Source organism: Bombina bombina, chromosome 2 (genome assembly GCF_027579735.1).
Source record: "Bombina bombina isolate aBomBom1 chromosome 2, aBomBom1.pri, whole genome shotgun sequence".
NCBI classification, from domain to species: domain Eukaryota; kingdom Metazoa; phylum Chordata; class Amphibia; order Anura; family Bombinatoridae; genus Bombina; species Bombina bombina.
Window position 1 is genome coordinate 683,111,159 of NC_069500.1, and position 25,703 is coordinate 683,136,861.

Below are 25,703 nucleotides of genomic sequence, written 5' to 3' on the forward strand. Positions count from 1 at the left end.
CCTTCCTAGGGACTCTGATAGATTCTGTAGAAATGAAAATTTACCTGACGGTGTCCAGGTTATCAAAGCTTCTAAATTCCTGCCGTGTTCTTCATTCCATTCCGCGCCCTTCGGTGGCTCAGTGCATGGAAGTAATCGGCTTAATGGTAGCGGCAATGGACATAGTGCCGTTTGCACGCCTACATCTCAGACCACTGCAACTATGCATGCTCAGTCAGTGGAATGGGGATTACACAGATTTGTCCCCTCTACTAAATCTGGATCAAGAGACCAGGGATTCTCTTCTCTGGTGGCTATCTCGGGTCCATCTGTCCAAAGCTATGACCTTTCGCAGGCCAGATTGGACAATTGTAACAACAGATGCCAGCCTTCTAGGTTGGGGTGCAGTCTGGAACTCCCTGAAGGCTCAGGGATCGTGGACTCAGGAGGAGACACTCCTTCCAATAAATATTCTGGAAGAGCGATATTCAATGCTCTTCAGGCTTGGCCTCAGTTAGCAACTCTGAGGTACATCAGGTTTCAGTCGGACAACATCACGACTGTGGCTTACATCAACCATCAAGGGGGAACAAGAAGTTCCCTAGCGATGTTAGAAGTCTCAAAGATAATTCGCTGGGCAGAGACTCACTCTTGCCACCTATCAGCTATCCATATCCCAGGTGTAGAGAACTGGGAGGCGGATTTTTTTAAGTCGTCAGACTTTTCATCCGGGAGAGTGGGAACTCCATCCGGAGGTGTTTGCACAATTGATTCATCGTTGGGGCAAACCAGAACTGGATCTCATGGCGTCTCGCTAGAACGCCAAGCTTCCTTGTTACGGATCCAGGTCCAGGGATCCCAAGGCGACGCTAATAGATGCTCTAGCAGCGCCCTGGTCTTTCAACCTGGCTTATGTGTTTCCACCGTTTCCTCTGCTCCCTCGACTGATTGCCAAGGTCAAGCAGGAGAGTGCATCAGTGATTTTAATAGCGCCTGTGTGGCCACGCAGGACCTGGTATGCAGATCTGGTGGACATGTCATCCTTTCCACCATGGACTCTGCCTCTGAGACAGGACCTTCTACTTTAGGGTCCTTTCAACCATCCAAATCTAATTTCTCTGAGACTGACTGCCTGGAGATTGAACGCTTGATTTTATCAAAGCGTGGCTTCTCCGAGTCAGTCATTGATACCTTAATACTGGCACGAAAGCCTGTCACCAGGAAAATTTACCATAAAATATGGCGTACATATCTTTATTGGTGTGAATCCAAGGGTTAGGATTCCCAGGATATTATCTTTTCTCCAAGATGGTTTTGAAAAAGGATTGTCAGCTAGTTCCTTAAAAGGACAGATTTCTGCTCTGTCTATTCTTTTGCACAAGCGTCTGGCAGATGTTCCAGACGTTGGCTTTGGTTAGAATCAAGCCTGTGTTTAAACCTGTTGCTCCCCCATGGAGCTTAAATTTGGTTCTTAAGGTTCTTCAAGGAGTTCCGTTTGAACCTCTTCATTCCATAGATATCAAACTTCTATCTTGGAAAGTTCTGTTTTTGGTAGCTATTTCCTCGGCTCGTAGAGTCTCCGAGTTATCTGCTTTACAATGTGATTCTCCTTATCTGATCTTCCATACGGTTAAGGTAGTCCTGCGTACCAAACCTGGGTTTTTACCTAAGGTGGTATCTAACAAGAATATCAATCAAGAGATTGTTGTTCCATCCTTGTGTCCTAATCCTTCTTCAAAGAAGGAACGTCTATTACACAATCTGGACGTGGTTCGTGCTTTAAAGTTTTACTTACAAGCTACTAAAGATTTTTGTCAAACATCTGCTTTGTTTGTTGTCTACTCTGGACAGAGGAGAGGTCAAAAGGCTTCGGCAACCTCTCTTTCTTTTTGGCTAAGAAGCATAATCCGCTTAGCCTATGAGACTGCTGGCCAGCAGCCTCCTGAAAGGATTACAGCTCATTCTACTAGAGCTGTGGCTTCCACTTGGGCCTTTAAAAATGAGGCTTCTGTTGAACAGATTTGCAAGGCGGCGACTTGGTCTTCGCTTCATACTTTTTCAAAATTCTACAAATTTGATACTTTTGCTTCTTCGGAGGCTATTTTTGGGAGAAAGGTTTTACAAGCAGTGGTACCTTCCGTTTAAGTACCTGCCTTGTCCCTCCCTTCATCCGTGTACTTTAGCTTTGGTATTGGTATCCCACAAGTAATGGATGATCCGTGGACTGGATACACCTTACAAGAGAAAACACAATTTATGCTTACCTGATAAATTTATTTCTCTTGTGGTGTATCCAGTCCACGGCCCGCCCTGTCATTTTAAGGCAGGTAATTTTTTCATTTAAACTACAGTCACCACTTCACCCTATGTTTTCTCCTTTCTCTGCGTGTTTTCGGTCGAATGACTGGATATGGCAGTTAGGGGAGGAGCTATATAACAGCTCTGCTGTGGGTGTCCTCTTGCAACTTCCTGTTGGGAATGAGAATATCCCACAAGTAATGGATGATCCGTGGACTGGATACACCACAAGAGAAATAAATTTATCAGGTAAGCATAAATTGTGTTTTAGATTAGGGTAGGGATTTTTTTTATTTTGGGGGGCTTTGTTATTTTATTAGGGGGCTTAGAGTAGGTGTAAATAGCTTAAAATTCTTGTAATCTTTTTTTATTTTTTGCAATTTAGTTTAGTTTATTTAATTGTAGGTACTTGTAGTTAATTGATTTAATTTATTTATTGATAGTGTACTTTAGTTAGTTTATTTCATTGTATTTATTTGTAGGTATTGTATTTAATTAATTTATTGATAGTGTAGTGTTAGGTTTAATTGTAGGTATTTTATTTAATTAATTTATTGATAGTGTAGTGTTAGGTTTAATTGTAACTTAGGTTAGGATTTATTTTACAGGTAATTTTGTAATTATTTTAACTAGGTAGCGATTAAATAGTAAATAACTATTTAATAGCTATTGTACCTAGTTAAAATAAATACAAAGTTGCCTGTAAAATAAATATAAATCCTAAAATAGCTACAATATAATTATTTGTTATATTGTAGCTATATTAGGGTTTATTTTACAGGTAAGTATTTAGTTTTAAATAGGAAGACTTTAGTTAATAATATTTAATTTATTTCGTTAGATTAAAATTATATTTAACTTAGGGGGGTGTTAGGGTTAGACTTAGCTTTAGGGGTTAATACATTTATTAGAGTAGTGGCAAGGTCCGGTCGGTAGATTAGGGGTTAATAAGTGCAGGTAGGTGGCGGCGACGTTGGGGGGGGGGGCAGATTAGGGGTTAATAAATATTATGTAGGTGTCTGCGATGTTAGGGGCAGCAGATTAGGGGTTAAAAAAATTATTAGAGTGGTGGCGATGTGGGGGGACCTCGGTTTAGGGGTACATAGGTAGTTTATGGGTGTTAGTGTACTTTAGAGCACAGTAGTTAAGAGCTTTATAAACCGGCGTTAGCCCAGAAAGCTCTTAACTACTGACTTTTTTCTGCGGATGGAGTCTTGTCGGTAGAGGGTGTACCGCTCACTTCAGCCAAGACTCTATATACCAGCGTTGGGAATATCCCATTGAAAAGATAGGATACGCAATTGGCGTAAGTCGGATCTGCGGTATGGAAAAGTCGCGGCTTGGAAGTGAGCGTTAGACCCTTTCCTGGCTGACTCTAAATACCAGCGGGCGGTAAAAAGCAGCGTTAGGAGCCCTTAACGCTGCTTTTGACGGCTAACGCAGAACTCTAAATCTAGGCGTTAGTTTTAAAGGATGTAGTGTTAATCTAGAGACATAAAGAGGCACAGTCTAGACTGGCACTTTTATGGGTTGAGTCAAATTTGTAATTGTGGAGCCCATAAACGACTAAACAACAACAAATATCCATTCTGTGGTAAGCCTCGGAAACATACACACAGTACAAATAGAGCTCCCTTTTAATGAGACATAAAACAGTATGAACTAACATAAGTTTCTAAATATATAATGCACACAGTAACTAAACTAAGTAATTTTGCAGATTTTTGGAAATTTTATTAAAATACTTATAAGCTTTATTTTACACTTTTTTCACACATTGTTTTACCTCAGTTAACCCTTTAATAATATGCACATAACTCAAAATGTTTTATGGCACTTTAATTCAACAACTCAAAATCAAATAACTTATCTAGCTTTGGTGCAAGACACATACACATTTCTTATGTAAATAATAAATAAAAAGCTTAATAATAATATGCAAGCTTATAAAAAACAGAAATTCATTAATACACAATATAACAACATTTCTTTGTTAACCCAATAAGGCCATAGGATATGCAATAGTCTAAAAAGTGCTGTTTCTGGACAACCCTCCATAAAAATGCTTTGATTTGTAGGTCCTACAATAATGTGGAGTAATAAGGAAAGCGGTAGGGAAAATCCCAACATATTTACTTCCAAAAATATCATCATTCAAACTTGCAAAAAAAGATCTATATAGTGTTACATGTCACATATTAAGAACTCTCTCTCCTACATGAAGCACATAATTATGAGAATCAATTAATGTAATTGGGTTGGATATAACACTCTGGACCCATATAAAGCTGTTAAAAGTTGACTGAACATTTCTAAGGAAGTTTCCTGGGAACATAACTTGCAGTGCTCGAAAAAGATTTACCATTCATTTTTTTTTCTATTCCTAGATACCTTGAACATTTAATAACATATAATAGTACCCATTTCTCCATTTAATATCTGTTAATTACCAAAATTGTAAAACTTATATATTATGTTTCTCCCCAGCTGAAATCTGAAGCTATCCAGTCCTCCCAGTTTCAAAACAAACTTAATGAAGTGATCCGATCAATAACTCAGGTATGTAAAATATAGTGTGGCAGATCTCTCAGATCTCTTCAACTTCTGTTAACCTAAGAAATTGATACACTAATTTGTGAAGCCACTAAGTACATTCGCTCTGTGGGTCGTCATAGGTAAAATAATTAGTTTCACTGGTTTGAGTGTGCGCTTTAATAAACACCTTTTATTTATAATAAGCATAGTGTCAAATAGGGTTGCTTTAGCCCAAGATAGTTTATTGCTTTCTTTTATTACACTGCTGCTTTTATTTGTGGGTGCCTATAAAATATATCATAGTTTCCTAATCTGTGTTCCATAGATTCCTGGTGTTAGTTTTTCTGCAATTAGACACGCCATACCACATTATGCCTTTTTCTGAGGAACTGAGTTAAAGCCCATCTTTTTACTTGTCCATGCCACTACCTATTACTTAACCCCTTAATGACCAAGGACGTACGCCACACGTCCTCAAAAAAAATACAGTTAATGACCGAGGACGTGTGGCGTACGTCCTTGGTCTGGAAAGCAGCTGGAAGCGATCCTGCTCGCTTCCAGCTGCTTTCCGGTTATTGCAGTGATGCCTCGATATCGAGGCATCCTGCAATAACCCCCCTTGGCCATCCGATGCAGAGAGAGCCACTCTGTGGCCCTCTCTGCACCGGACATCGGTGGCCGGTATCGTTGGTGGGTGGGAGCAAGTCTGGGAGGCGGGTGGGCGGCCATCGATGTGCCGGGTGGTGTGGAGGGGGGCGGGATCGGGTACGGGACATACGGGGGGCGCGCACGGGAGCGCGCGCGTGCACGGGGGGCGGGGGGGGGGCGCGTGCACGGGTTGGGAGCGGGAGGGAACCGCTACACTGCAGAAAAAAAAGGTTAAGAAAAGTTAAAAAAAAAAACAAATAAAAAAATAATAATAATAATCTAAGGGTTCCTGAAGGGGTGGGGGGTTGGTCTTGGGGGGGGGGGGGAAAGCTACACTACAGAAAAGGGCAAAAAAACCCCCAAAAATCATACTTTTTTTTACTAAACTGGGTACTGGCAGACAGCTGCCAGTACCCAAGATGGCGCCCATTAAGGCAGAGGGGGAGGGTTAGAAAGCTGCTTGGTGGGGGATCAGTGAGGTTAGGGGCTAAGGGGGGATCCTACACAGCAGCATATGTAAATATGCCACACACAAAAAAAGCCCAAATATAGCTTTTATTTTAGTACTGGCAGAGTTTCTGCCAGTACTTAAGATGGCGGGGATAATTGTGGGGTGGGGGAGGGAAGAGAGCTGTTTGGGAGGGATCAGGGGGTCTGATGTTTTAGGTGGGAGGCTGAGCTCTACACTAAAGCTAAAATTAACCCTGCAAGCTCCCTACAAGCTACATAATTAACCCCATCACTGCTAGCCATAATACAAGTGTGATGCGTAGCGGCATTTGGCGGCCTTCTTATTACCACAAAGCAACGCCAAAGCCATATATGTCTGCTATTTCTGAATAAAGGGGATCCCAGAGAAGCATTTACAACTATTTGTGCCATAATTGCACAAGCTGTTTGTAAATGATTTCAGTGAGAAACCTAAAATTGTGAAAAAATTAACGTTTTTTTTAATTTGATCGCATTTGGCGGTGAAATGGTGGCATGAAATATACCAAAATTGGCCTAGATCAATACTTTGGGTTGTCTACTACACTACACTAAAGCTAAAATTACCCCTAAAAGCTCCCTACATGCTCTCTAATTAACCCCTTCACTGCTGGGCATAATACACGTGTAGTGCGCAGTGGCATTTAGCAGCCTTCTAATTACCAAAAAGCAATGCCAAAGCCATATATGTCTGCTATTTCTGAACAAAGGGGATCCCAGAGAATAATTTACAATAATTTAAGCCATAATTGCACAAGCTGTTTGTAAATAATTTCAGTGAGAAACCAAAAGATTGTGAAAAAATTTGTGAAAAAGTGAACAATTTTTTGTATTTAATCGCATTTGGCGGTGAAATAGTGGCATGAAATATATCAAAATGGGCCTAGATCAATACTTTGGGATGTCTACTAAAAAAAAATATATACATGTCAATGGATATTCAGAGATTCCTGAAAGATATTAGTGTTCTAATGTAACTAGCGCTAATTTTGAAAAATAATGGTTTGGAAATAGCAAAGTGCTATTTGTATTTATGGCCCTATAACTTACAAAAAAAGCAAAGAAGATGTAAACATTGGGTATTTCTAAACTCAGGACAAAATTTAGAAACTATTTAGCATGGGTGTTTTTTGGTGGTTGTAGATGTGTAACAGATTTTGGGGGTCAAAGTTAGAAAAAGTGTGTTTTATTTCCATTTTTCCTCATATTTTATAATTTTTTTTATAGTAAATTATAAGATATGATGAAAATAATGGTATTTTTAGAAAGTCCATTTAATGGCGAGAAAAACGGTATATAATATGTGTGGGTACATTAAATGAGTAAGAGGAAAATTACAGCTAAACACAAACACAGCAGAAATGTAAAAATAGCCTTGGTCCCAAACAGACAAAAAATGGAAAAGTGCTGTGGTCATTAAGGGGTTAAAGGGACACTGAACCCAGTTTTTTTCTTTTGTGATTCAGGTAGAGCATGCAATCTTAAGCAACTTTCTAATTTACTTCTATTATCAAATTTTCTTCATTCTCTTGCTATCTTTATTTGAAATGCAAGAATGTAAGTTTTGATGCCGGCCCATTTTTGGTTAATAACCTGGGTTTTTCTTGCTGATTGGTTGATAAATTCATCAACCAATAAAAAAGTGCTGTCCAGAGTACTGAACCAAAAAAAAAAAAAAAAAAAAAATCATTTTTTTTTTAAAATAAAGATAGCAAGAGAACAAAGTAAAATTGATAATAGGAATAAATTAGAAAGTTGCTTAAAATTGCTTGCTCTATCTGAATCACAAAAGAAAAAATTTGGGTTGTGTCCCTTTAAGCTGTTATCGATATCCTCCATATTAGTGAGCCTGCGCCTTTTACTTCAGCGAAAGCAGACTTGTACGCATCCTCACTTGATACAAGTTTCCAATATTCCTGCCAAACTGAAAAACATTTGCCCATTCCTGATAAAATGGCTCAGTTGTATTGTAATCCTCCTTTTTGCTTACTACCTGGGTCACCTTCATAAGTTTAGTAAAGCCATCATTATGCGAACTGTTGTAGCTAAACAACTGTAGAAAAAAAATCTCAATGCTATTTGTGGTACAATGTTGGAAATCACATACCAATAGGTGGCAGTATTTAAAAAAAAGCTCTTTGTGGTATCATGTAGGTAATTTATAGGTGAAGTCACAAAATCTATATCACAAATCTATAGGGGGCAATTTTAAAAAAACAAAACCATTTGTTCTATGTTGCAGTGGTACTTAGAGCAAAGTACCACAGTATTTAAACATCTATATGGGTCAAAGATTTAAAGGCCAAAGCTTTGGTCAACTGACCTAAAGAAAGATTTTTCTGACTTGTGGTACCAAACCTTACTGGACTCTGTAAGTTAGCTAGTTGATATTAGAAAATATCTATTACAGTCCAAGAGTGATAAACAACAGATCGATTTATTTAGTCTTCAGTATCCACAGATCTAGAACAGCAAATGGTTCTTAACAATTATATGATTTGCACGTGAAATCACATCTAGACATGTTGTTGGTCTATGTAGTTCAGGTGTGCCCTATAGTTAGATTGTGATCTGCAAGTTGTTCTTATGGTCTCATCTTTTTTTTTTTTTTAAAAAAGTATACAAGTTTGTCTTGCACAGTTGTATTCAAGACTAAAACAGTGGCCTCAAGTTAAAAAAAAAGAAGTTTTCTCCAACATTGGTGTGTCCAGTCCACGGCTTCATCCTTACTTGTGGGATATTCTCTTCCCCTACAGGAAATGGCAAAGAGAGCACACAGCAAGAGCTGTCCATATAGCCCCCCCCTCTGGCTCCGCCCCCCAGTCATTCTTTTTGCCGCTCTGAACGGGGATGGTAAAGAGTATGTGGGAGTATGATGTTAGCAGCAGTAACTAAAATCAATTGCTGTTCCCACGCAGGACTGTTGAGCCCAGAGAACTTCAGTTGGGGTGAACAGATTGCAGACTTTTCTGATCAAGGTATGATCAGTCATATTTCTAACAAGACATGTTAATGCTAGAAGACTGTCAGTTTTCCCTTAAGGGGTAAGTAAGCCATTTTCTTAGACTCATAACAGATTAAGGCTTACAAATGGGCTCTATACTGGTTGACACTATTGTGGGCTAAATCGATTGATTTATTTCATATTTTAATGGCATTTAGAGTGTTTTGTGTAATTAAAAGCACTTTTGGGAACGTTTTTATCGCCTGGCATTTAGTTAGACTACTATTTCAGTCAGAAAGGCCCCTTCACTCTGGTATGCAGAGGAAGGAGGCCCCGTTTTCGCGCCTCAATTGCGCAGTTTATTTCCATGGCAGTGCATGCAGCTTCATGTGAGGGGTCCTGTGGCATACTAAAACGGACTCTGGAAGGTTTATTTCAGTGCTGAATAACTCTCAGGGAAGGTAAAAAGCCGCAGCAAGGCTGTGGCAGTGATTGTGGTGTATTAAAATTGTTAAATTGAACAAATAGCTCCGGTTTGCTCATTTTAAGGGTTAAAGTCTTGAAACTTGGTGTGCAATACTTTCAAGGCATTAGGACTCTGGGGTCCAAATTTTGTTAAAATCGGACATTGCCTTCATAGTTTTTTCAAAATATCAGAAATATTTGTTCAGCAAGGTTTCCTTCTCCAACCAATCTCGTGCATTATTCCTGTCACCACGGCAGCATATTTTTGGTTCGAGGAACTAGAAAATTTGCTCCAAAAAGAGACTCCATATGATGAAGTCATGGACAGAATTCACGCACTAAAGTTGGCTAATTCCTTTATTTTGGATGCCGCTTTCCAATTGGCTGTTAGCGGCGAAAAATTCAGGTTTTGCAATAGTGGCGCGCAGAGCGCTTTGGCTAAAATCCTGGTCGGCGGATGTGTTGTCCAAGAATAAACTGCTTAATATTCCTTTCAAGGGTAAGACCCTTTTCGGGCCGGAATTGAAAGAGATTATTTCAGACATTACTGGTGGAAAGGGACATGCCCTCCCACAGGATAGGCCTTTCAATGCTAAGAACAAATCTAATTTTCGTTCCTTTCGCAATTTCAGGAACGGACCGAATCCTAACTCGGCGGCCTCCAGACAAGAAGGCAACTCTTCCCAGCCTAAACCAGCATGGAAACCATTGCAAGGCTGGAACAAGGGTAAACAGGCCAAAAAGCCTGCTGCTGCTACCAAGACAGCATGAAGGGGTAGCCCCCGATCCGGGACCGGATCTAGTAGGGGGCAGACTCTCTCTCTTTGCTCAGGCTTGGGCAAGAGATGTTCCGGATCCCTGGGCACTAGAAATAGTTTCTCAGGGGTATCTTCTAGAATTCAAGGAACTTCCTCCAAGGGGAAGGTTCCACATGTCTCGCTTATCTTCAGACCAGATAAAGAGACAGGCATTCCTACATTGCGTAGGAGACCTATTAAAGATGGGAGTGATACACCCAGTTCCAACAGCGGAACAAGGTCTGGGTTTTTACTCAAATCTGTTCGTAGTTCCCAAAAAAGAGGGAACTTTCAGGCCAATTCTGGATTTAAAAATTCTAAACAAATTCCTCAGAGTTCCATCATTCAAAATGGAAACTATTAGGACGATCTTACCAACAATCCAGGAGGGTCAATATATGACTACCGTGGACTTAAAGAAGGTGAACGTAGGAAAGAGTTCCCTGTCCCCGTCAACAAGAGTTCCCTTTTTGGGAACAATAATAGATTCTGTAGAAATGAAGATCTTCCTGACAGAAGTCAGAAAGTTAAAGCTGCTAAACGCTTGTCAAGTTCTTCACTCTATTCTTCAGCCTTCCATAGCTCAGTGCATGGAAGTAGTAGGATTAATGGTTGCAGCAATGGACATAGTTCCTTTTGCTCAAATTCATCTAAGACCATTACAACTGTGCATGCTCAATCAGTGGAATGGGGACTATGCAGACTTGTCTCCCCAGATTCAAGTAGACCAGGTAACCAGGGATTCTCTCCGCTGGTGGTTGTCTCACGATCACCTGTCTCAGGGAATGAGTTTCCGCAGACCAGAGTGGGTCATTGTCACGACCGACGCCAGTCTCTTAGGCTGGGGCGCGGTCTGGGACTCTCTGAGACTCTCTGAAAGCTCAAGGTCTATGGTCTCGAGAAGATTCTCTTCTTCCGATAAACATTTTAGAACTAAGAGCGATATTCAATGCGCTCCTGGCTTGGCCTCACCTAGCAAAGGCCAAATTCATAAGGTTCCAGTCGGACAACATGACGACTGTAGCGTACATCAATCATCAGGGGGGAACAAAGAGTTCCTTAGCGATGAGAGAGGTATCTAAGATCATCAAATGGGCGGAGGATCACTCCTGCCACCTATCTGCAATTCACATCCCAGGAGTGGACAACTGGGAGGCGGATTATTTGAGTCGTCAGACTTTTCATCCGGGGGAGTGGGAACTCCACCCGGAGGTTTTTGCCCAGTTAACTCAACTATGGGGCATTCCAGATATGGATCTGATGGCGTCTCGCCAGAACGCCAAGGTTCCTCAATACGGATCCAGATCCAGGGACCCCAAGGCGGCACTGGTGGATGCATTAGTAGAGCCTTGGTCGTTCAACCTAGCTTATGTGTTTCCACCGTTTCCTCTCCTTCCCAGGCTTGTAGCCAGGATCAAACAGGAGCAGGCCTCGGTGATTCTAATAGCTCCTGCGTGGCCACGCAGGACTTGGTATGCAGACCTGGTGAATATGTCATCGGCTCCACCATGGAAGCTACCTTTGAGGCAGGATCTTCTAGTACAAGGTCTATTCGAACATCCAAATCTAGTCTCTCTCCAACTGACTGCTCGGAAATTGAACGCTTGATTCTATCTAAGCGTGGATTTTCTGACTCGGTTATAGATACTCTAGTTCAGGCCAGAAAGCCTGTGACTAGGAAAATTTACCATAAGATATGGCAAAAATATATCTGTTGGTGCAGATCCAAGGGATACTCTTGGAGTAAAATTAAAATTCCAAGGAACAGGCGTTAGTCAGGATCAAGCCTGTCTATAGACCTATGACTCCTCCATGGAGTCTAAACTTGGTTCTTTCAGTTCTTCAGGGGGTTCCTTTTGAACCCATGCATTCCATAGATATTAAGTTACTATCTTGGAAAGTTCTGTTTTTGGTTGCTATTTCTTCTGCTAGAAGAGTTTCTGAATTGTCTGCTTTGCAGTGTTCTTCTCCCTATCTGATTTTCCATACAGATAAGGTAGTTTTACATACCAAGCCTGGTTTTCTTCCAAAGGTCATTTCTAACAGGAATATTAACCAGGAAATTGTTGTTCCTTCTCTGTGTCCGAATCCAGTTTCAAAGAAGGAACGTTTGTTACACAATCTAGATGTGGTTCGTGCTTTAAAGTTCTATTTAGAAGCAACAAAGGATTTCAGACAGACATCATCCTTGTTTGTTGTGTATTCTGGTAAGAGGAGAGGGCAGAAAGCTACTGCTACCTCTCTTTCCTTTTGGCTGAAAAGCATCATCCGATTGGCTTATGAGACTGCCGGACGGCAGCCTCCTGAACGAATTACAGCTCATTCTACTAGAGCTGTGGCTTCCACATGGGCCTTCAAGAACGAGGCTTCTGTTGATCAGATATGTAAGGCAGCGACTTGGTCTTCTCTGCACACTTTTGCCAAATTTTACAAATTCGATACTTATGCTTCTTCGGAGGCTATTTTTGGGAGAAAGGTTTTGCAAGCCGTGGTGCCTTCCGTTTAGGTAACCTGGTTTGCTCCCTCCCTTCATCCGTGTCCTAAAGCTTTGGTATTGGTTCCCACAAGTAAGGATGAAGCCGTGGACCGGACACACCAATGTTGGAGAAAACAGAATTTATGTTTACCAGATAAATTTCTTTCTCCAACGGTGTGTCCGGTCCACGGCCCGCCCTGGTTTTTAATCAGGTTTGAAAATATTTCTTTCTTTATACACTACAGTCACCACGGCACCCTATAGTTTCTCCTTTTTCTCCTAACCGTCGGTCGAATGACTGGGGGGCGGAGCCAGAGGGGGGGCTATATGGACAGCTCTTGCTGTGTGCTCTCTTTGCCATTTCCTGTAGGGGAAGAGAATATCCCACAAGTAAGGATGAAGCCGTGGACCGGACACACCGTTGGAGAAAGAAATTTATCAGGTAAACATAAATTCTGTTATTTAGCACTAGTAAGTTGAGATTTTACCGATGAATATTGAAGGTATTAGATTGTGCAATATAAGATCAAATTTCCTTAGGCATGTGCACATTGACAAACGTCAGATATTATATATATTTTATGTTCTACACAACCACACTGTAGTTGTCTCTTGAAGTATTTTCCTTTCATTGGTGAGGATGGGGGGTGTTATAAAACCCCTTTCTGCCCCTTGCTTTAACATGTCATTTATCAACACTGTGATGTGATCACCTGTCTCAGTAGTCCATCAGAGCACCTCTCCTACACTGCGCACATGACCAGCAATAGGCACACAGTAGGGAAGCTTCTTCCTTCCAAAGAGAGGCCCAGTGCTTTTCAGGTTGGTAGTCTTATTTTTAAAATGGCAGCTACCTACTGTATTTACTGTATAAGTAGCCTGTATCCCCTAAAAGCAGCATACACCACATACACACTTCCATATGAATGACCTCTTGCCCCTCTAGGTAGTTGGAAATTGTCATGGGCATAGCATTCACCTGTGATTAGGTCATCGCCTAGAATACAATATAGACATATTGTACAAAATTATCACATATGTTGCAATGACTGATTTGAAAGAGCAAATCTTGTTTCAAACAATTGGTCCTCTGTCTGTCAAGTTGACATTTGATTATCTTAAAGGGACACTGAACCCAATTTTTTTCTTTCGTGATTTAGATAGAGCAGGCAATTTTAATCAACTTTCTAATTGACTCCTATTATCAATTTTTCTTCGTTCTCTTGCTATCTTTATTTGAAAAAGAAGGCATCTAAACTTTTTTGGGTTCAGGACTCTGGACAGCCATTTTTGATTGGTGGATGAATTTATCCACCAATCAGCAAGGACAACCTAGGTTGTTCACCAAAAATGGGCCGGCATCTAAACTTACATTCTTGCATTTCAAATAAAGATACCAAGAGAATGAAGAAAAATTGATAATAGGAGTAAATTAGAAAGTTGCTTAAAATGTCACGCTCTATCTGAATCATGAAAGAAAAAATTTGGGTTCAGTGTCCCTTTAACCGTATCGTATATCTCACAGAACTGATCCTATATTGAGTGTTTGTTGACCATAAATAAGTCACTACTACCTCCCTCACCCATTTGTTTTGTTGTCAGCACTTGTGGCTCTTTGTTTTTCTGCAAAAATAGTTGTAACTTGTAGTTGTCTCCCAAACCACTTTTTAGCAACAGAATGATATGCTCAGCAACTGTGTATGCTCTGCATAGAACAAAGTGTGTTTGTTGTGAATAGCAAAATTATACACAAAAAAGTAAAAAACAACAACATGGCACCAATAAAAAAATGTTAAAGGGGTAGTAAAGTCCAAATTGAACTTTCATGATTCAGATAGGGCATGTAATTTTAAACATTTTATTTTTATCATTACATTTGCTTTGTTCTCTTGGTATTCTTAGTTGAAAGCTAAACCTAGGTAGGCTCATATGTTCATTTCTAAACCCTTGAAGGCAGCCTCTTATCTGAATGCATTTGACAGTTTTTCACAGCTAGAGGGCATTAGTTCATGTGTTTCATATAAATAACATTGTGTTCATGCACATGGAGTTATTTGTGTGTCCGCACTGATTGGTTAAAATGCAGATCTGTCAAAAGATCTGAAATAAGGAAGCAGTCAGCAGAAGCTTTAGATACAAGGTAATTACAGAGGTAAAAAGTATATTAAAGGGACACTGAACCCAAATTTGTTCATTTGTAATTCAGAAAGAGCATGCAATTTTAAGCAACTTTCTAATTTACTCCTTTTATCAATTTTTCTTCGTTCTCTTGCTATCATTTTTTTTAAAAAGGCATCTAAGCATTTTTTTGGTTTCAGTACTCTGGACAGCACTTTTTTATTGGTGGATGAATTTATCCACCAATCAGCAAGGACAACCCAGGTTGTTCACAAAAAATGGCCCGGCATCTAAACTTACATTCTTGCATTTCAAATAAAGATACCAAGAGAATGAAGAAAATTTGATAATAGGAGTAAATTCAAAATTTTCTTGAAATTTCATGCTCAATCTGAATTATGAAATTAAATTTTTGGGTACAGTGTCCCTTTAATATAACCATGTTGGTTGTGCAAAACTGGGGAATGGTAAATAAAGGGATTATCTATCTTTGGTGTTTACTATCCCTTTAATGCTGTAGGGAATAAGTACAATATGTTATCTCTGAGCCACAAGCATTTATTTTACCCACAATAAACATAAGATTCATGCATTAAAGAATGAAGTATAAAGCCACAATATGCACCTTAATTTAACAAAATGGAAAGGTTTGTCCACCTACAGTATATTCCTCAGACCAGGAACTGAACAGCAGCAAGAAAACCCAGGGTAATCCTTAAAGCCTCTGGCGTGGCCTTGCTCTATTCTTCTCCTAGAGACAGTGCTCACTAGTCAGTTGTCTTCTGTTGTGTGTGTTAGTGTAAATACTGTTTAGCTTTCACATCAGCACTGGCACTTCAGGTAAGGCGTAATACCATATGGGATTTGTCATGATGTTATGGCTGCTCATGTGCTGTTAGCTAAGAGAGAGCGTAATGAGCAAAGATCAGGTTTATTATTATTTGTCACCATTCCATGTAATACAGAATATTGACACATTTAGATGCTGCACAGTGATTGGTTGATATTTGCAGCAACTAGTTTATATTTTTCCCAATAATAAGGTAATTCAAGAGACTTTTCAAGGGTTGTGTACAGCGAATGCAATTCAATACATATTTGAGCTAACAAAAAAATAAATGCTTTTAAAAAGTGTATTTTGCATGCAGATCATTTGCAATGCAGTGTATAAATTCTGATGAATGAATAAGAAAAATGACGTTAATGTCTCTTTTAATCATTAAACATTGTTTCATGTGCACAGATTTCTAGCTTCACACAACATTAAACCCAGTTAAAAGTTGAACAAAATGTCGATATTGCCTGTGCAGAATTGCTACTCATGTTTTGATGTTGCCTTATTGAAACCTATAAACATTGTATTCTGTTCACTCTGTATGTGTGTTCCCTGTTATATTTGTGTGTGAATGTGTTGGATCACAGCCATTTGCAGCAGTGATTTGATAGAGATTGACAGCCACATTTATTTAATTTTTATTTATATACCATGCACTTTCAAAATATGCCATTACTTAGATTTAACATGGCATTAACCAATGCACTAAATGTAATTGTGTAAGATTCCATAATTTGCTTTTTTAATGCAATCAAATTAAAGGGATACTAAACCCAATTTTTTTCTTTCATCTGTTTAGCAGTCTATTGCAGCAGTGTTTACAACTTTGTATAACATTGTTGCAAATATTGCTGCCAGATGACTAAAGACATATGCACGCCCCTGAGTTTACATAGGATTATTCTTTAACAATGGCTACTGAGAGAACAAAGCAAAATTGATCAAAGAAGTACATTTAGTTTAGGTTTAATTTTGACTTCACTGTCCCTTTAAGTGTGGGGAAGTTTTGTTTAACCCCTTAATGACCGAGGACGTGCAGGGTACGTCCTAAAAAAAAGGGCAGTTAACGCCTGAGGACGTACCCTGCACGTCCTCGGTGTGGAAAGCAGCTGGAAGCGATCCTGCTCGCTTCCAGCTGCTTTCCGGTTATTGCAGTGATGCCTCGATATGGAGGCATCCTGCAATAACCTTACATGGCCATCCGATGCAGAGAGAGCCACTCTGTGGCCCTCTCTGCACCGGACATCGATGGCCGGTATCGTTGGTGGGTGGGAGCCGACTTGGGAGGCGGATGGGCGGCCATCGGTGTATCCTGTGTCATCAAGGGGGGCGGGATCGGAGGCGGGACCGTTAGGGGGAGCGCGCGTGCACGGAGGTTGGCGAGCGGGCGCGTGCACGGGGCGGGAGCGGGTGGGAACCGCTACATTACGGAAAATATTGTTAAGAAAAAAATGCCCTAATCTTGTTTGTGCAAAAGCACAAAAAGAGATCGTGGAGGGGTGGGGGGTTGGTTTTGTGTGGGGGGAAGCTACACTACAGAAAATTTTAATAAAAATTAAAAAAAAAACATGTTTTCTTCTAAACTGGGTACTGGCAGACAGCTGCCAGTACCCAAGATGGCGCAGATTAAGTTAGAGTGGGAGGGTTATTGAGCTGTTTGGGGGGGGATCAGTGAGGTTGGGGGCTAAGGGGGGGATAGTAAACAGCAGCATATGTAAATATGCTTTTTAAAAACACAAAAAAACAACAAATATAGCTTTTATTTTAGTACTGGCAGACTTTCTGCCAGTACTTAAGATGGCGGGGACAATGGTGGGGTGGGGGAGGGAAGAGAGCTGTTTGGGAGGGATCAGGGGGTCTGATGTTTCAGGTGGGAGGCTGAGCTCTACACTAAATGTGATATTAACCCTGCAAGCTCCCTACAAGCTACCTAATTAACCCCTTCACTGCTAGCCATAATACACGTGTGATGCGCAGCGGCATTTAGCGGCCTTCTAAATACCAAAAAGCAACGCCAAAGCCATATATGTCTGCTATTTCTGAACAAAGGGGATCCCAGAGAAGCATTTATAACCATTTTTGCCATGATTGCACAAGCTGTTTGTAAATGATTTTAGTGAGAAACCTAAAATTGTGAAAAATTTAACGTTTTTTTTTTATTTGATCGCATTTGGCGGTGAAATGGTGGCATGAAATATACCAAAATGGGCCTAGATCAATACTTGGGGTTGTCTACTACACTACACTAAAGCTAAAATTACCCCAAAAAGCTCCCTACATGCTCCCTAATTAACCCCTTCACTGCTGGGCATAATGCACGTGTGGTGCGCAGTGGCATTTAGTGGCATTCTAATTACCAAAAAGCAACACCAAAGCCATATAAGTCTGCTATTTCTGAACAAAGGGGACCCCAGAGAAGAATTTACAACCATTTGTGCCATAATTGCACAAGCTGTTTGTAAATAATTTCAGTGAGAATCCTAAAGTTTGTGAAAAAAATTGTGAAAAAGTGAACAATTTTTTTTATTTGATCGCATTTGGCGGTGAAATGGTGGCATGAAATATACCAAAATGGGCCTAGATCAATACTTTGGGTTGTCTACTAAAAAAAAATATATACATGTCAATGGATATTCAGAGATTCCTGAAAGATATCAGGGTTCCAATGTAACTAGCGCTAATTTTGAAAAAAAAAATGGTTTGGAAATAGCAAAGTGCTATTTGTATTTATGGCCCTATAACTTGCAAAAAAAGCAAAGAACATGTAAACATTGGGTATTTCTAAACTCAGGACAAAATTTAGAAACTATTTAGCATGGGTGTTTTTTGGTGATTGTAGATGTGTAACAGATTTTGGGGGTCAAAGTTAGAAAAAGTGTATTTTTTTTTCAATTTTTCCTCATATTTTATAAAAAAATTTATAGTAAATTATAAGATTTGATGAAAATAATGGTATCTTTAGAAAGTCCATTTAATGGCGAGAAAAACAGTATATAATATGTGTGGGTACAGTAAATGAGTAAGAGGAAAATTACAGCTAAACACAAACACCGCAAAAATGTAAAAATAGCCTTTGTCCCAAACGGACAGAAAATGGAAAAGTGCTGTGGTCATTAAGGGGTTAAAGAACATTTATGGGCATATTTATGTTGTATAAAAGGGAAAACACAAGGTATCCATCTTATGTGGCGCCATAAAGGATAAAATGCTAAAATACACTGGCCTATTGCAAATAATAAGGCCCAACTGCTTATCAAACGGAGGAAATAGTTGTTTGGCCTATAAGGAATTCTTTTGTTTCTACAGATCATTAACTTTTCTGGAGTTATTGGCCTTCAAACAAATGCAGCATGGATCCTGGGACATCTGTACTTGTCTAGCCTGTCTTCTTCCCAAAGCAGAACTTCAGGTAAGTAGATATGTTTACATGCCTGCTTTACCCGTTCACTTAGCTGTATTTTGTTGTTGGTATAAAGCAACTTTGGAGCACATTTACACACTTTAAAGTTGTGTTTCTCATCTCTTATTGCTGTTTAAGGAATCCTCTTTAGCAGTGCACAAGGCTGACTTAATCTAGAGCATTGGTTTTCAAGCCTGTCCCCAGGCCTTCCTAACAGGCAACATGTTGAGGTTATCTAAATTGGAGCACAGGTGAATTAATCAGCTGATTAGTAAACATGTTTATTTTACCTGCTCTCATACAAGGTAATCCTGGAAACCTGGCCTGTTGGGGAGGCCTGAGAACAGGTTTGAAAACCACTGATCTCGAATAACATGTAATGCATCAGCAAAGCCCCTTTAATGATACCAAAAACAAAATACCAATAAGCCATCTAATAAGAGGTTCCAGTCTATTAGAAGAGTAGTGATATGTGATTTGTATGGATTTTCTGTTTTCAAATTCAAAACCATTCCAATCCATTTTTGAAAACCGTTTTGTATTCACTTCAAACTGCAAAAAGGCTCATACTTTGTGTTGAGAGAACTCCACAGGTATTTTCCAAGCCATTGGACTGTTTCTGCATCTGTGTTGTGCATGATATTTTGAATTCTATGTTTTATCAGCTTAGAACACTTCAAATCCCATTTTGGCAGTTCTTGTGCATGCTCAAATTCACATTAATAAACACAATACTTATGTGGTTTGGTAAAACTTTAAGAATATGGGCCTCATTTATTAAAGTTTCAACATGTTGAAGTTTTGTGATGTGAACAGATCCCTAGCAAGACAGGGCACAAGCTAATGGAGTCAAAATACTTTTAGTTTGATCAAATATTTTTGTATATCTTGCACACAAGTAGAAAACCCTTAATAATGTATAAATATGGTGAAGCATGTTGCTTCTTTTTTCTGTTTGTATTGAGTTATACAATATAATGTAATATGTGTATGAATTAACACACTCTTTCCTAGTTAATTAAAGGGCTAAAAGTATAGCATAGATCACATTTTTTAATTATTAAACTTGTGTCATAAGAAATATGATCATCATAATTTATAATTGCATTTAAAGTAAATGTAAAGTTTAATGAACAAGTGCCCGGTTTTTAAAAATGCTATTAACAACAGTTTCATTCATTAAACTTTACATTGCAGTGTTTTTTGTTTGTTTTTAAAAATGCTTACCTTTTCTTTAGCAAACCTGGCCTGGGCACTCATTCATTAAACTTTACATTCACTTTAAGTGTTAGGACATAAAAAATGTTAATTATAAAATTGTGCAAATTGATATAAAATTGTAAATTGCAGGGAGCATGAACTCATATTATTGATGAAATAAAAACCTGTTTTCAGACACATTTTATTGTCACGTGAATTATTTAGTGGTAGTGGAATGAAAGATCTTGTGTGGATTAAAGGGACACTTCATTCTCTTGCTATCTTTATTTGAAAAAGAAAGTCCAGAACCTTGGACAGCACTTGTTTATTGGTTGATGAATGTATCCACTAATCAACAAGAACAACCCAGGTTGTTCACCAAAATGAGGCGGCATCTAAACTTACATTCTTGCTTTTCAAATAAAGATACCAAGAGAATGAAGAACATTTGCTAATTGGAGTAAATTAGAAAGTTGCTTAAAATTGCATGCTCTATCTGAATCACAAAATAAAAAATTTGGGTTCAGTGTCCCTTTAATAAGGACAGTTCTTTCCATTCGTGATCTTGCTATTTTACTTCTATTTATTTTTCATGTTAATACAGTAGAAGTAACATTTTTTTGCATTCTGTTTACAGTTCCTCCTGACTTTGGTTATCTGCCTGAAAAAAGCTTAATACGGGTTGTAGTGGATTTCCTTATCTCAGCTGGAAAGAAAGGTAAAAGTAAATGCATGCAAGGCATTATTTATATATATGGTGCATTAAACCCATTTGACCTCAGCGTAGGTCATAAGAAACCAAACTGCAAAAACTTTTGCTAACAAAATGACAGTGGGTAGCTGTGTCTACTCCAGTAATGAGTCCTTATTGGCATGTCTAAGTAATACAAACAGTAGATAGAGTTTAGCTGAAAAACAAGTGCAACAACAAGGTGTTAAAAAAAAAAAAAAAAAAATCACACTCAACTAGTATGTTATTTTAAGACAGCAGAAGACTGTATTTACAAGGCGTTTACTGCCCCTTTAATCAATTTGCTTTACTACAACACAATTGCTAGTAGAGTAAGACACCAGGTATCATGATCTGCTAAGATGTATGAAACATTATTTTCTCCAACATTGGTGTGTCCGGTCCACGGCGTCATCCATTACTTGTGGGAATATTCTCTTCCCCAACAGGAAATGGCAAAGAGCACAGCAAAAGCTGCCCATATAGCCCCTCCTCAGGCTCCGCCCCCCAGTCATTCTCTTTGCCGCTCTGAACAAGTAGCATCTCCACGGAGATGGTGAAGAGTATGTGGTGTTTAGTTGTAGTTTTTTATTCTTTTATCAAGAGTTTGTTATTTTAAAATAGTGCCGGTTTGTACTATTTACTCTAAAACAGAAAAGGATGAAGAGTTCTGTTTAAAAGAGGAGTATGATTTTAGCAGCAGTAACTAAAATCAATTACTGTTCCCACGCAGGACTGTTGAGCCCAGAGAACTTCAGTTGGGGGGAACAGTTTGCAGACTTTTCTGCTCAAGGTATGACTAGTCCATTTTCTAAGACTGTGTAATGCTAGAAGACTGTCATTTTCCCTCTTTTGGATCGGTAAGCCATTTTCTTAGACTCTTAACAGAATGAAGGCTTATTATGGGCTATATACTGGTTGACACTCTTGTGGGCTAAATCGATTGATTTATTTAAGTTTTTTATGAGGTTTGAAGTGATTTTCAAAACTTTTAGTGTTTGGGAACGTTTTTAAGCGCCAGGCAGTCGTTTAGACACCTTCCCAGTCAGGAAGGGCCTTTCACTATAGTAGGCAGAGCCTCATTTTCGCGCCATAATTGCGCAGTTTCTTTTGCATGCAGCTTCATGTGAGAGGGTCTGGTGGTCATTGAAAACGTTCCTGGAAGGCTTATTTTGGTGTCGTATAACCCCCAAGGACAGGTGAAGTCGCAGCAAACGCTGTGGCTGGGACTGTAGTGGGGTTAAAATTCCTAATTGATAAAACACCTCCGGTTTCCTCATTTAAGGGGTTACAGGCTTGAAAATTGTGGTGCAATACTTTAAAAGCATTAAGACACTAGGGTGACAATTTGGTAAAGATTGGATATTTGCTTCATAGTTTTTCACACATTCAGAAATAAATTGTGCTCTGTTTAACATTTAAAGAGACAGTAACGGTTTTGTTTAAAAACATTTTTTTTGCATTATTAACCTGTGTAAGCCTGTCTAACATTGATAGTGGAGTACACCTAGCGCCTACTAAATAAGACCTCTGGCTTTGATAATTTGACACCTAGTTGTCAAAATGGAAAGATGAAACTAATAAGGTATACCAAAGCGCCAACTATACGAAGGCTGGGTCTGGACCTAATGCAATATTGTCAAACGATTACAATAAACAATTTATTGAGTACACAAATAAGTTAAAAACATGGATCCATGTATAAACAATCAAATTTATACAACAATAATAGCTAAATGAATAGTTAAAACAAATAGTTATGTAACGGATATAGCATTTAAAATTGTGCAAACATTGCTCTTAAAAATATTCATAAAAAATTCGAAATTTAGTATAAGGCTCACAACAGAAATTCAACTTTGTGTTTACCATATACACATACACAAATTTGTACAGCAATAATAGCTAAATGAATAGTTAAAACAAATAGTTAAATAGCAGATATGGCATTTAAAATTGTGCAAACAATGCTCTTAAAAAATATTCCTAAAAAATTCCAAATTAAGTATAAGGCTCACAACAAAAATTCAACTTTGTGTTTACCACATACACATAATAGGTGAAATATATTAGTCAGTTATATAATATTATCTAACCAATAATGTTCTCGATTCTATGCAATACTAAATATTGCCAAGATATGATGGTGTAGATTGTTTTTAGATCAATAAAAAATGAAATTGTGCTTACCAGTTGACGCGTTTCGGTCACAAAGAGACCTTTATCAAGACTTATTGATCTAAAAACAATCTACACCATCATATCTTTCTTTTACAGAAGGATCATCCAGGGATTATAACAAAATATTTGCCAAGAAGATAGAATTTTGGGTTGGAAAACGGCTAGCAAGTACTGACACTGCTATTCAGTATAAAACACTTGGAAAATCACCATAACTATTGCTGTTAGGATTCACAACACTTTAAGGATTATTGTTTTTTCTTAAAGAGACACACTACTTATTATAATTTATTGTTGGATTATTTTTTCTATTAAGTTTTCACTGTTGGACTATTTTTTGGACTATTATTTACATTTATATAAGTTACTATTGGAACACACCACAATGTTTTTGTAAATTTTTGGTTTTTCATTTTTCACAATCTTTGTTCTTAATTCACGTTTTTTGAAGATCAGCCTATTTTTTGACCATTAATATCTTTTGTACACTAATTTTTGGACACAACTTTTTTGATACACATTCTTTACATTGGCTTATTGCTGTCACAATATTTTTTACTTGACAATGCGTATGTGGTAAACACACAGTTAAAGGTCTTACTCAGAGCCTTACACATTAGTCACTATTGGCAATATTTAGTATTGCATAGAATCGAGAACATTATTGGTTAGATAATATTATATAACTGACTAATATATTTCACCTATTATGTGTATGTGGTAAACACAAAGTTGAATTTTTGTTGTGAGCCTTATACTTAATTTGGAATTTTTTAGGAATATTTTTTAAGAGCATTGTTTGCACAATTTTAAATGCCATATCTGCTATTTAACTATTTGTTTTAACTATTCATTTAGCTATTATTGCTGTACAAATTTGTGTATGTGTATATGGTAAACACAAAGTTGAATTTCTGTTGTGAGCCTTATACTAAATTTGGAATTTTTTATGAATATTTTTAAGAGCAATGTTTGCACAATTTTAAATGCTATATCCGTTACATAACTATTTGTTTTAACTATTCATTTAGCTATTATTGTTGTATAAATTTGATTGTTTATACATGGATCCATGTTTTTAACTTATTTGTGTACTCAATAAATTGTTTATTGTAATCGTTTGACAACATTGCATTAGGTCCAGACCCAGCCTTCGTATAGTTGGCGCTTTGGTATACCTTATTAGTAAGCCTGTCTAACATGTCTGTACCTTCAGATAGAACATGTTCTGTATGTATGGAGGCCAAGGTGGTCCCCCCTTCAAATGTATGTGATAATTGTGCCATGGCGTCCAGACAAAGTAAGGACAGTACTGTCACATTTAATAAGGTTGCCCAAGATGATTCCTCAAATGAAGGTAGTGGGGATAGTTCTTCATCCTCTCCTTCTGTGTCAATACCAGTTATGCCCGCGCAGGCAACCCCTAGTACATCTAGCGCGCCAATGCTTGTTACTATGCAACAATTAACGGCAGTAATGGATAATTCCATAGCTAATATTTTATCCAAAATGCCAGCATTTCAAAGAAAGCGTGATTGCTCAGTTTTAAATACAGTGGAGCAAGAAGGCGCTGACGATAATTTATCTGTCATACCCTCACACCAGTCAGAAGTTGCAGTGAGGGAGGGTTTGTCGGAGGGAGAACTTTCTGATTCAGGAATAATTTCTCAACAGGCAGAAACTGATGTTGTGACGTTTAAATTTAAGTTAGAGCATCTCCGCGCATTACTTAAGGAGGTACTAACTACGCTGGATGATTGTGACTCTTTGGTCATTCCAGAAAAATTGTGCAAGATGGACAAATTCCTAGAGGTCCCGGTGCACCCTGATGCCTTTCCGATACCTAAAAGGGTGGCGGACATAGTGACTAAGGAGTGGGAGAAGCCAGGCATACCTTTTGTCCCACCTTCTATATTTAAGAAATTGTTCCCCATGGTCGACCCAAGGAAGGACACATGGCAAACAGTCCCTAAGGTTGAGGGGGCAGTTTCTACGCTAGCCAAACGCACGACTATTCCCATTGAGGACAATTGTGCTTTCAAAGATCCTATGGATAAAAAATTGGAGGGTTTGCTTAAAAAGATTTTTGTTCAGCAAGGTTACCTCCTCCAACCAATTTTGTGCATTATTCCTGTCACTACGGCGGCGTGTTTCTGGTTCGATGAACTAGAAAAGTCGCTCAATAAGGAGACTCCATATGAGGAAGTCATGGACAGAATTCACGCACTTAAGTTAGCTAATTCCTTTATTTTAGATGCCGCTTTGCAATTAGCGAGATTAGCGGCTAAAAATTCAGGGTTTGCAATTGTGGCGCGCAGAGCGCTCTGGCTAAAGTCTTGGTCGGCGGATGTATCTTCCAAGACAAAATTGCTTAATATCCCTTTCAAAGGTAAGACCCTTTTTGGGCCAGAATTGAAAGAAATTATTTCAGACATCACTGGGGGGAAGGGCCATGCCCTCCCACAGGATAGGCCTTTCAAGGCTAAGAATAAGTCCAATTTTCGTTCCTTTCGTAATTTCAGGAACGGAACGGCTTCTAACTCTGCAGCCTCTAGACAAGAGGGTAACGCTTCCCAGGCTAAGCCAGCTTGGAAACCAATGCAAGGCT

General features: G+C 38.8%; 1 protein-coding gene across 1 annotated transcript in view; it reads left to right on the plus strand.

Annotated features, from left to right (window-relative positions):
* Positions 1-25,703, plus strand: part of FOCAD (focadhesin) — a 1,237,844-nt gene that overhangs the window by 1,094,340 nt on the left and 117,801 nt on the right. The window contains 3 exon segments of the mRNA XM_053702659.1: positions 4,761-4,836; positions 18,891-18,993; positions 20,822-20,902. Of these exon segments, the coding sequence (XP_053558634.1) occupies positions 4,761-4,836; positions 18,891-18,993; positions 20,822-20,902 (260 nt within the window).